Source organism: Hippoglossus hippoglossus, chromosome 7 (assembly GCF_009819705.1).
Source record: "Hippoglossus hippoglossus isolate fHipHip1 chromosome 7, fHipHip1.pri, whole genome shotgun sequence".
Classification (NCBI taxonomy): domain Eukaryota; kingdom Metazoa; phylum Chordata; class Actinopteri; order Pleuronectiformes; family Pleuronectidae; genus Hippoglossus; species Hippoglossus hippoglossus.
In genome coordinates, this window is record NC_047157.1 from 5,341,000 (window position 1) to 5,353,097 (window position 12,098).

General features: G+C 41.1%; 1 protein-coding gene across 2 annotated transcripts; it reads left to right on the forward strand.

Annotated features, from left to right (window-relative positions):
- The first annotated feature begins 7,339 nt into the window (after window positions 1-7,339).
- LOC117764910 (intermediate filament protein ON3-like) lies at window positions 7,340-11,732 on the forward strand. Of its 2 annotated transcripts, none has more exons than XM_034591065.1 (9): window positions 7,340-7,643; window positions 7,698-7,995; window positions 9,881-10,089; window positions 10,206-10,266; window positions 10,379-10,474; window positions 10,642-10,806; window positions 10,919-11,044; window positions 11,212-11,432; window positions 11,557-11,732. In XM_034591065.1, the coding sequence occupies exons 1-9, from the start codon at window positions 7,462-7,464 to the stop codon at window positions 11,624-11,626; spliced, it is 1,428 nt and encodes a 475-aa protein (XP_034446956.1). In that variant the 5' UTR covers window positions 7,340-7,461; the 3' UTR covers window positions 11,627-11,732. The 2 variants fall into 2 exon arrangements, with proteins under 2 accessions (XP_034446956.1, XP_034446955.1); XM_034591064.1 differs by having other exon boundaries at window positions 11,212-11,427; window positions 11,552-11,641.
- Window positions 11,733-12,098: the final 366 nt, after the last annotated feature.

Genomic DNA, 12,098 nt, shown 5'->3' on the forward strand with positions numbered 1-12,098 from the left:
TGATACACGTGTACATATCTACACAATTTTCTGCTCGTCGACGAGCAAAGAATGCTACCTTCAAGTTCTGCTTTGTCTCTTCTGCAGTTTGCCCTTTGGCTGTTGTAGTACTGGGTGTGGTTGCAGAAGATTAGAATTGTGTATCCCTGCACATAGTACTTTTTCATAGCGTGCAGAAGAAGCCATATAAAGACAAAGTTTATATGCAGTTATTAGCATCTGTCGCTCTGCACTCAGTAGCCTACATAAAAAGGGTAAGGGTTAGTTTTGATTAGTCTTGTATTGTATGTTAAGGTCACTGATCACTGGTGCCTGCTGCATTGTCTTAAAAATGTGTCCTGCACAGAGGGAACACTGTACTCATGGTCGTTAGCCTCATACTGATTCTTCCAGATTCATCTGAGGGTGTGGCAACCATCATAATCTTCCTCTATACAATCTGGTAGAATGTCCCTCAGGCTTGATGGACTCAGGCCATTAACACACCCTTGTAGTGGCATTTGTGGAACAAGGTTATTTAACTTGTGTGTGTTTCTGTCGAGAAGGGAATAGGGAGTTGTATGAAGCTGTACTCTGCACCACACCTAGAAGTCAAAGACATTTATTAGCAGGAGCTCAGTAGCTTTGATGTCAGAAAAGAAAAAAAACGTAGCTAAATAATGATCCACTGAAACAACAAAAGGTGTATTATTGAAATGCATTTTTAATTAGACCCTTTGATTTATACACTTGAAAAAAATATGTAGGAATCACTTTAATGTACAGCGTGGCAAGACGAAAACATAGAGCGAGACAAGAACTTTGCAGAAGTTTGCACTTATATTGACGTTGAAACACTTCTTTCTGTAATATTACTACTGTAATAAGACTTAAATACTAATGCGTAAGCATAGCTTTCATTTTATTTGGTTAAATATGTATTAGTACATTGCAGGCCTATCAATTTTTGCAGCAGGCATCTGACGATGTGATAGCAAACACTTCCAATCTCATATTTGCTGACATTGTCCATTCTAAACCTTCCTGTTTACTTTTGTATTGTTTGCGTGCTAGATGTTGTGTGCAGGGTAAAGTTGGAGAACTTTGTGGTCATCCTACCTGGTTTATCTCAAATGAAGATTTTATTGTCAATGTTTTTCATAAAATTAAACTGAATTTGCTTTATTCTCGTATGTGGTTTATTTATAAGTTTGGATGATTAACTTTGCATCAGTTTTACTCAATTGCACACAGATCGCTTAGCTAATATTAGCTGTAAAGTATAGGTTATAGCCAAGCAAGCTGGCTTGATGTAATGTCACAGAATGCCCTGGAAGACAATTTTTGTACATGTTGGCGTACAGGTAGTCTGAAATGGCTTTATCTGACACTGCTCACACTGACCTTAATATGGAACATGGAAACAAAAGTACAAGAAATATGTAAACAGAAACTGCACTGGTTGGCGTAGGGTAGGAATCCAATCGCAGTGTGGTTTTTATAGTTTTGCATCTGTCGCATGTCACAAACCTGATCAACACACCTACTCTGCTCGTGATAAATCCTGCAGAGGATCTCCTGCTGTGTTCTCACATCTGCTCCTCCTGACATTCTGCAGACTTTATACTTGGGACAAAGAAAGTGCAGAAACTCTGGAGGCTCTAACATTTGCACTCATACAGCCCCTCAGGAGAATGTGCAGAGGATCGACCGAGTTCAGTCTATGTCACTGTCAATTTTATTTATATAGCACATTTAAAATAATAAAGTGCTTCACAAGTATAAGGTACAACAAGAAAACAGTAACATGCAATACATCAGAGTACAAGTAGTAAAATAAAATATGATAGAAAGTAGAATAATTTAAATTAAAATACAACTAAATAAAATATGAGATATACAATAATAAGACAGTCCAGTGCATGTCTGAAAGCAGCTATAGATTCTATGTGGTTAAATAAACAAACAGATGTTTTGTTGGAACAGTTGGCTTCATCAGGCGTCTGTTCCCTCAGTCAACACAAAGCTAACACTGTACATCTTCTGTTTATTAAGCCCTTTACAGTCAGCTGATTTGGCCGTTGTTGTCAAACCTGTTTACACCTGCATTACATGACATGATAAAACATCTACACGATCAAATTCATAATCTGACTCAGTATGTGATATGAATTTGAAGAGATCTCCTCATGACTTCAACCTTCTCAGTCGTAAGTTATGATGCTTTTCCACAGAGGTGGAGCTTTGGTTATGTGCACCTCCCCTGCCTCTGTTTTGGCAACATGCAGCTGCTAGAAGATATTCAAGTTTGTACTGTAAAAACAAGCCCTGGTGCACTTACAACTGAGAAGGATCCACAGCCACAGAAGTAGGTGTATAAATGTAGGACGGGTCTGTGTTTTCTAAAATTGACTCGTTCTACCTTAGGTCATGAACTTATCAATCATCCCTCATGCTAAAAATGCAAAAATGATTGCATGTATTAAAGAGATGATGTTTGAGTGTTTTTTCAATGGGCCTTGCTTACCTCATTTGAGTACTAAGGCGTGGCACCGAAACTTGGTTATTGATAAACTTGGTCTTTTTTTTTTGTTTTGGACCTGAGGCCATTTTCTAAAAGGGTGCACAGGTCACTTCTGGCAAACTTATGTTTCCTCTCTCCAGCATATGCACCAAATGTGGATGCCCATCGGATGAAAAAAGCATGCACTGAAAGCAGAGCATTTGTTTTTCTTCATTAAAGCTGTTTTTGTGGTAGACACTCTGACATTGCAATGTTTAAATTATATGGTAAAGGGGATGTTACAGAGCCGTTAGGAGCAGGTCAGTTACGTAGACTTTTTAAAGTTCGCTCATTCTGTCTTAGGCCATGAATTTACCAATTACCCTTTATAATGAACATTTTGAAATGTGGTGATTGCATGTATTTAAGAGACGACGTTTAGTTTTCAGTGTTTTCCAATGGGCTTGACTTACCTCACTGGACTACGCAGGTGTGATACTGAGAGACTAACTCTGGTACATTTACATGGACCATTGTGCTCATATTAATTAATGTACCCCGGCCCCTTTAAATAAATAAAAGGTAAAAGTTTCTCTTGTTGCTCTTGCCAGGTTTCAGTAAACTCCCATATTGAGGCTGGTTCTCACAGAGAATCAGCTTGTGAACATTCCACTACATGTTCTGACTAGAAAGCCTGAAATGTCACCCGTCACATCATGTGAGATCAAATATAGTCCTGTCTCAGATTTATGGGTGTAACTTGCTTTTTGGAAAGGTGAAAAGCTTTCATTGCATAATCTGGTGTCAAAAAATTGTATATTTTTTGTGATGACCTTTTCTGAAGAGGTTCAAAATGTGACCTTTTGACTCATTTTTGTGTTTGTCATGTTGGTACTGTATGTAAATGTACATATTTGTATTGTTTTATAGAATTTTACATCAACATTTGTTTTAAATAGTAGTTTTTATAAAGTTATTCATATTATTTAAGACTTCAATGTAAATTGAGCTTGCCATTATATAACTTATCTTAATTTTCAGGAAGAGTTTCAATAGTCTGCTGTTTAGGCTGTTTAGTTTTGTCTCTCCTTTCACATGGATTTTCATCCACTGGTCCAGGACACTTCAGGGAGTGGACCTGAGGCCATTTTCCAAAAATGTGCAGCTGTCAAAATTGTCTCATTCATTCAAGACACTGGTCTGCAGGTAGCTTCTTGCAAGCAGTGAACTACTTAGAATATGCACAAAATGGGGTTGACAGTCACTTCCAAAACTGAAAGTTATATAATCGCACCAACATTTAAAATATTTGATTACCTTTATCTGTCACTATCTTGTAACAATACAGTTCTTCCTTTGCCTTTAGGTTTGACAGCATGCGCAAAGAGCAAAGCACAAAATGTTCCTTAATGAAACCTCCTGAACCTCCTCAAAATGTATTTTGTTCATGTACAAGCAACAAAGCTGTTGTTGTGGTAGACATTCTGACATTGCAAAGAAGAAATTCTAAAGAAAAATGTTACAAGTCCACTCAAAGTGTTCTAGTCACTACAGTGTTTCCCTACCTCTAAATCAAGTACTTATTTCAACCCAAACCTTTTCCTCTAAATCTTACCAAATCTGGTTTGTGCCTTAGCCAAGTCAAACCTGCTGACTGGCAGTTTATAATGGAAGGAAGAAGGCAGATCAGACATGTATCATATTGAAAGGCGGTTCCACACGATGGTACTCATTCAGCAAGCGTTTTATTAGACATTTCTTCATAAAACCTACTTTAGCAGTTTTTACAAAGATTCTAACATTCACCAATGCTTATCTGGTATTGAATACAGAATGTAAATGGTTTGTATTGTTTGTAATGTAGGAACACTTGACTGCTGACATGCTTGGTCAAAATTATAGATTTTTCTGATTTCTTAGATTTTACAGTTGTATAGTAGACTTAAATTACAATAACATTAATTTTTTTTTTGTATTTTGGTCTTTTTGGTCTCTGCTGACCAAGACCTCAGACGTAATAAAACAACACAAAAAAATAACATGCCTCCATACTGCTTGTGCGATGTCATCCAAATGTCCGCAAGCCCCGACATTCATATTCGACTTGAAACGAGGTTATTTACATCATGTTTTAAGCCTAAGAGTCCACTGATATCTTCTTACGAGGTGCATTAACAGAAAGGACTAAAACAGTCTTTTAATGGGTCATACGGGAAGCCGGGTCAGAATCATGACAGTTTTAAAATAAATACACACAACACACTTCAGTTTGCATCAATTATATTTACTGGGAGCCATTCAACTATCCATGCCATCCAATAATCAGTGGTTTATCATGGTGTTTACGGGCTCACAATGAGCCTGTTTCTGCACCTAGTCTGCTCGCACTTTTGTGCTCTCGTTTGAGCTTTCATTTTTCACATCATGCCTCATGGCAGAGAGAATTGCATAAAGTGAGGTGTATAGGGAACCACTCGAGACACCATTGGTGTCCTTGTTTGTCAGCCGTGACATTGTGAAATCAATATGTATTTCTTTAATTAAACTTGTTTGTTTCCCTTGATTGTAAATTGTAGGCCAACTGCAGAAACCCCATGAGACTATATTAAAACTAAACAATTAATAAACAACAGGGATTTGCAACATTTTCCGACATTTGGTTTCCCTAAGACAGTGTTTATCCGACGCAAAGATGCATGAAAACTCAGTATGCTACTTATGAGTGCAGTTAAGTCTTAGATGAGAGAGTGCTTGCAATGAAAGTGAAGCACTGGTATTTTCTTTTAGGGTGTGACTGAGTTGTGCCCTACAGCTCATGTGGAGCTGTTACTACAGCACAGAGTCGAGGAAGCCAACACCTTTATCAGAGTGGTTACGAAGGGTTTAAACAAGTACCGACAGTTCCAATTCTGTCAGAACAAGAAATCTGCTTTAACTCCTGACGTTCACTCAGCTGCAACCTGACAGTAAAGGAACAGAGATCCAAGGTTTTAAACTTTTGCTTAAAATGTACTTGAAGCATTTAAAAGGGTGCATGTGTAACTTCATTTAATAAATAGAAACACTGAATTTTGGTGATCATAGCAAACTATGGCAACAGAGTGTGAAGTATAGTCCTCGGGTGCCCAAGTTGCAGGCCTGAACACATAAACAACAGGGTGGTGGAATTATACAAATAACTCTGGAATTTAAGACTCTTAGTGTAGAACTTTATCTACTAATCCTTTATTTTCCTCCCCCTTTTTCCTTGTCACTTCTAAATCTTGTAATGACTCTTTTAGTTTAGTGGTGTTTTACTTTTAGTTTTCATTTGAAATGCCCATTCCGTATTAGACAGCTTTACTCTCTGTGTACTTCAGTAAGTACAGACTGCAGCGAACCTCCTGCAAAACCAGTTTCCTCTTGAAAGTTATTAACTCATCTACTACTGTAATGTTACTTCTAAATCTGAAATTGCTTTTGTTGAAGGTGCAACTATATTAGAAATTGAAAGGCAAAACCCCACCCACCAACAAAAGCAACACCACTACGAGTGATGAAAATATCTAACCCTGTTACAATATGGTAAAAGTGTACATCCAAAAAGTTGTTGTTTTTCCACCCCTGGTGGTTTTTAGTCATGCAGATAGTTTTGGATTAGTCATCAGAAAGAATTGAAGAAGGAATAGATTTATAAATTATTTTTTATGTCCCAGATATTAAACTTATTAGATTTAACTCAACAGTGACGATTATTTTTGTTTGCATCTTATATAACTTATTGAAGTTAGTTTTATTACCAGCCAAAGAGGTTATGTTTTTGCACCAGTCCATTTGTTTGTTTGTTTGTTTGTCAGCAGGATTACAGAAAAAAACAAGGTAGAAATATGGTACATGGGCCAATAAAGGCCCCATTTTGTTTGTGGACAAATGGGCAGATGCAAGAATTATTTCACCACTTTTTTAACATTGTGATATTTGACTTTTCACAAATTCCATTCATTCATTTATAGATCTTGATGAAAATAAAACAGGCACATTTAGGGAACTGATGTCTATGAGTGTGTACAAGTTGGAGTAGCTTGAACGATTTTAAGTCCCACTCTAGATATAGTTTGATGAATCCAGAATCACAAAAAGGTTGGGAGACAAAGGAGTTAAAAAGGATCATAAAGAATAATCGAATCTCAACTTATATAATGTCTCAGAAATGACAAGGGTCAGTGGCAAGCGAAAAAGCAAAGGATTTTCCATAAGGATCACAGAGACAGCACTTTTAAAATAAACTCAGTTGGACTTTATATGAAGCTACGCTTTTCCAAATTTGAATGTGATGTGGTTATTTATTTAGAAGCATCATGCAAATCCTGTTGTCTTTAGGAAAGAAATGTATTTACATTAAACATATCCAGCAGCAACTGGCCAGAATGTGTTGTGCAAATCTTGTGAAATGTTACCAATTTCAACTGTAAATGTATTTATATTGCATCAATTTTGCAAAACGATAAAAGGCAATCGAAAGGTGACTATATTACCACACCCGACCCCCTTACTCCTCCAGCCACACACCGCTCTCAAGAAGAACCCCCAGATAATGAAGTCAAGATTTATTTTTTTTATCTCAACATGTCTTCCCTCCCCTCTTACCCTGGGCCATGATGCCATTCCTCTCTTACCTTTTGGGTGTGTCGAGCCCGGATCACTTTACAGGGGTGGTACTCTTACCTGTCCAACAGGCTCAGCTGCTCCATGCCAAATCTACGTGCAAGTGCACCTTCCAGGATGCAGTTAATTGGTGGAGGGAGGGGGAGGAGGTGCAGAGGAGGTGGAGCTTACTGGGACCTCCTCCGCAGTAGGAGGCAGATAAAAACCCAATGCAGACTGGGAGAAGATACTTAGAGGGACTTGACTCACCTCTTAGTGTGCTCCACTGCTCTGCCAAATATCTCTCTCTTTCTGTCTGCTCCCCCCTTTACTCTGTGAATCTGTTCAGAAAAGCCATGTCGTACGGCTCTAGTACCAGGGTCAGCATGGGTTCCATCCGTACAGCAGGAGGAGGAGGAGGAGGAGGAGGAGGAGGAGGAGGAAGAAGATCTTTTTCCTCACAATCTGCTATAGTGAAGGGGGGGTCAGTCCGGCAAAGCTTTTCCTCCGGCTCAATGCTTAAGTCAAGCATGGGAGGCGGTGGTGCTTATGGAGCTGGTGGTGGTGGTGGTAGTTATGGTGGGGGTGGTTATGGTAGTTTTGGTGGTGGTGGTGGTGGTTTTGGTGGTGGTGGTGGTGGTGGTGGTGGTGGTGGTGGTTACGGAGGTGGTGGTGGTGGTAGTGTTCTTTTTTCTTCCGGCGGTGCTTATGGTAGCTTTGGCGGTGGTGGTGGGGGTATGATAGTCCCCACGATCGCAAATGTCCAATGCAACCAGAGCCTGCTGGCTCCCCTGAACCTTCAGATTGACCCCGACATCTCGGTTATCCGTACCGAAGAGAAAAATCAGATCAGGGGTCTAAACAACCGCTTCGCCAGCTTCATTGACAAGGTAAGTGTCCCTTTGGTCACTGAAACAGCTTATGTCTTAATGTCCCACACCATTTCAAAATCTTAAATGTGGTTTTCAGAGTGTTTTTAACTCTTGTTGAACAATAGATGCTGATATGAATGAACTGGGGAAAATGAAATATTAGTAGGGGATGGATACACTACACACAGAGTTAATTGGTTTGTGTAAGTGTGGATAGCTGCAACATGCTGTCTCTAAACGGCCACCTGGGCTCATTACATATTACACAGCAACTGATCCCGACGTGGATGATAGCCACACTGTGGTCCTAGCTAGAGCTAGCTCTGAAAACAAAAACTACTAATCATAATATTATTAGCATGAATTAAATTTTGTCAGCTATACTGTGCATTGTCTCACTTATCCACTGAAATTGAAAGCAGACCACTGTTCCTTTAATTTATTTTTGACCATAATCCGCCACTTGCCAGCTGCCTCTGTGTGGAGCGAGAGTCAGGAAACATTAGAGTTAGAGTCTCAAGTGACTGGTCCCTCTCAGTTTGAGGGGAGAAAGGGATCAGGTTATCAACCCCATTCCCATGGCAGCAAGGCTTGACAAGCTTTCAACAGTGATGCAGGAAGTGGACTTCAAATATTTGCAATGCATCGCATAATGCTTACACTTCAAACAATATTTTCATTGCATGCATTATTTATCATACATGGCAATACAACGATACAATAATTGAGCTCGTAATCTCACCCAGCTGCGCTTTCTTGGGTAATTGACATTCTTGTTCATAAGATGAGGTACCTTTTCTCTCTGTTACAAATGAAGAACAAGTTAACCACACCCTACACAAGAAAATGCTCAGTTAGCTTTCCCTGTGTCGTGTGTGTGTCTACCACACCTTATCTGTCCTCACACAAGGGATCTGGTCTTCCATCTGTATGAAATGATTCACAACTAAATATTCAGATCATTACAGGTCGTAGTAGTGGTCACAATGGGGGAGAAAATATCAAAGTTTTAATTAACAGTTCAATTAAATATTTTTATGAAATGCGATTACATGTTATATCTTTAAAGCATCCTCACTCAACTGGCGGTAATTGAGTTCAGGCAAGAAGAATTAGTTTGCTGAGGGATGAGGCAGGCAAGTTCACACAGCGAAAGGTTTCTTCCCGGAGGCGAGGGTGCGGTAATGCTAGAGGTTTAAGGGGAGGGGCAAGGCTGAGGTGTGGCAAAGCGCACCTCATCTGGGCATTTACATGCACACACGATCACACACACACACAAAAAACCTGTAACTCTGATGACAGAGCAACGCAGCCTACATACATCTTCTCTATGCAAATGCAAGGAAGACACATGGAGCAGATTCTTTCAGTTCTCCAGTGACGACAGAACCAAAAGTCTCTGGCCTGAAAGGCATTGGTTATTACAAGAGCCTTTAGAGTGGTAAAGTCACACATAGGTGTGGCTCGATGGATCAAGTGAGTAAAGTAAAATAAGGATGTCAAACATCTCTGTTTTCCTGGAGAGAAGTAAGCCAAATCATGAATAAAAGGGACAGCTAATATAATCTATCCTGAGGCCGTCTGCATCTGCACGAAGAGGGGGTTGGGATTTATGGAAACTTTTATGAGTGGAACACGGACAAGAGAGCAAAATGAGAGAAGAAGAAGAATGGAAGTAAAGAAAACGGCTGTGTTAGCTAAAAGGAGGGTGCTGCTGTTTCATGCACTGATGCTGCCTCCTCCTGTCCTCCTGCACTCATGCCACATAGCAGGTGCCCATGGCTATTTGCCTTTCCTATTAGATTTTTTTATTTGCAGTTATGATAAAATGGTCATATTCCAAGCAATATCTTTATCCAGCTGTTGGTGGATCTTAACTTCTGAAATGATTTTTACCTTTTAGGTGCGATTCCTGGAGCAGCAGAACAAAATGCTGGAGACCAAGTGGAGCCTGCTGCAGGAGCAGACCACCTCCCGCTCCAACATCGACGCCATGTTCGAGGCCTACATCGCCAACCTGCGCAGACAGCTGGATGGACTCGGCAACGAGAAGGTCAAGCTGGAGGGAGAGCTGAAAAACATGCAGGGACTGGTGGAGGATTTCAAGAACAAGTGAGTTCACACCAGGGAAGGAATCCAAGTGTGTGGTGTCTTTGAACAGACCTACAGGACTTGATTTCTACATTAATTTTCCGTCAGCTCATTCTTCCTCCATTTGTTTGCATCAGATATGAAGATGAAATCAACAAGCGTGCTGGTGTGGAAAATGAGTTTGTGCTCCTCAAGAAGGTGAGAGAAATCCTGCAATCATTAAGCCAGGCATTCCAGCTTCAAGGATGGATCATTGCTTTTCCTCCAAACCATCACCAATGCAAAACACTTCCTTCTTCTCCACTTACAGGATGTAGACGGTGCCTACATGAACAAAGTTGAGCTAGAGGCCAAGGTTGATGCCCTTCAGGATGAGATTAACTTCCTCAGAAGTGTCTACGAGGCGGTAAGCTAAATAAACCACACCTCAGTCCTGTTAGGTCTGTTGTTTCATGTATGCAACCAGCGGAGACAGATAACCAAATAAAACACAAACAATAGTAACAGATTTCAGTCGTGCCTCTACTCATACTTTCAATATAATTTTAATAATTACTGTTGTCTCTTCTTCAGGAACTGAATGAACTCCAGGGACAGATCAAGGACACTTCAGTCATTGTGTCGATGGACAACAGCCGCAACCTTGACATGGATGCTATTGTGGCTGACGTCAGGGCACAGTATGAGGACATCGCTAAACGCAACCGTGCCGATGCGGAATCCTGGTATCAGCAGAAGGTAGGTAGATAGAGACAGCAATCATACCAACAACTCCAATATGAAACACACATACCTACAAAAATGTCTGTGGAGCCTGTAATAATAGTTATTTTTCATCGTGTTCCTTCAGTTCCAGGAGATGGAGAGCAATGCCGGCTCGGCCGGAGAAGACCTCCGCAACACTAAGACTGAGATTGCTGAGCTCAACCGTATGATTTCACGCCTCCAGAATGAGATTGAGTCAGTCAAGGGACAGGTAAGCTCACAGTTACACGTGGTTTACCTTGAGCTCAGTTGAGTTATAGACTTATCATCTATGCACAAAATATTCAAAATGATGCAGGCTTCCAGAACATGTTAAAAACCAGATGAACATGTAGAAATATCACACCTGAAACCTCTGCCAACTTTCCAACTTCTCAGCGTGGCAACCTGGAGGCCCAGATCGCTGAGGCTGAGGAGCGTGGTGAGCTGGCTGTCAAGGACGCCAAGGCCCGTATCAGGGACCTAGAAGAGGCCCTGCAGAGAGCCAAACAGGACATGACCCGCCAGGTCCGTGAGTACCAGGAGCTCATGAATGTCAAGCTGGCTCTAGATATTGAGATTGCTACCTACAGGAAGCTACTGGAAGGAGAGGAGGACAGGTAAATGCTACTTTGGACTCACAAAACATTTCATCTTCGAAAAACAATGAGAGAGTGCATTGAATCTCATTGTGAGGGCAGCAACGTCAACAGCTCAGATTACTCATTTATGTACTCTCTGCAGAATTACCGCCGGTCCTGTAAGTGCAACCGTCCATATGCAGAGCACAAGCAGCAGCTTTGGTAAGTATTGACCTATGTCTTTACAACTCAGATAATTTCTACACAAGTTCTATGGTATTCATGGTAAATCTAACAACTGGGGATGGGTAGGCCATTAGTAAAGCTATCAATTGAGTTGATATGTGTACTTAACTAATCTCATTCTCATCACCAGGTGGTGGTGGTGGCGGCGGCGGCGGTGGCGGCGGCTACGGAGGCGGCGGCGGTGGCGGCTATGGAGGCGGCGGCTATGGAGGCGGCGGCGGCGGCGGCTATGGAGGCGGCGGCGGCGGCTTTGGAGGCGGCAGCAGCAGCGGCTTTGGAGGCAGCATGAGCATTGGAGGAGGCGGCATGAGCATGGGAGGAGGCGGGATGTCATCATCAAGATCCTCCTCCACCTATTCCTCGTCTGTCCGCCGTCAATGAAAACAGCAGTTGTCTTCATCTCCTATCTTCGTCTACCCTCATTTTGTTTTCTTCCTCATGCCCCATTCATAAACGCTT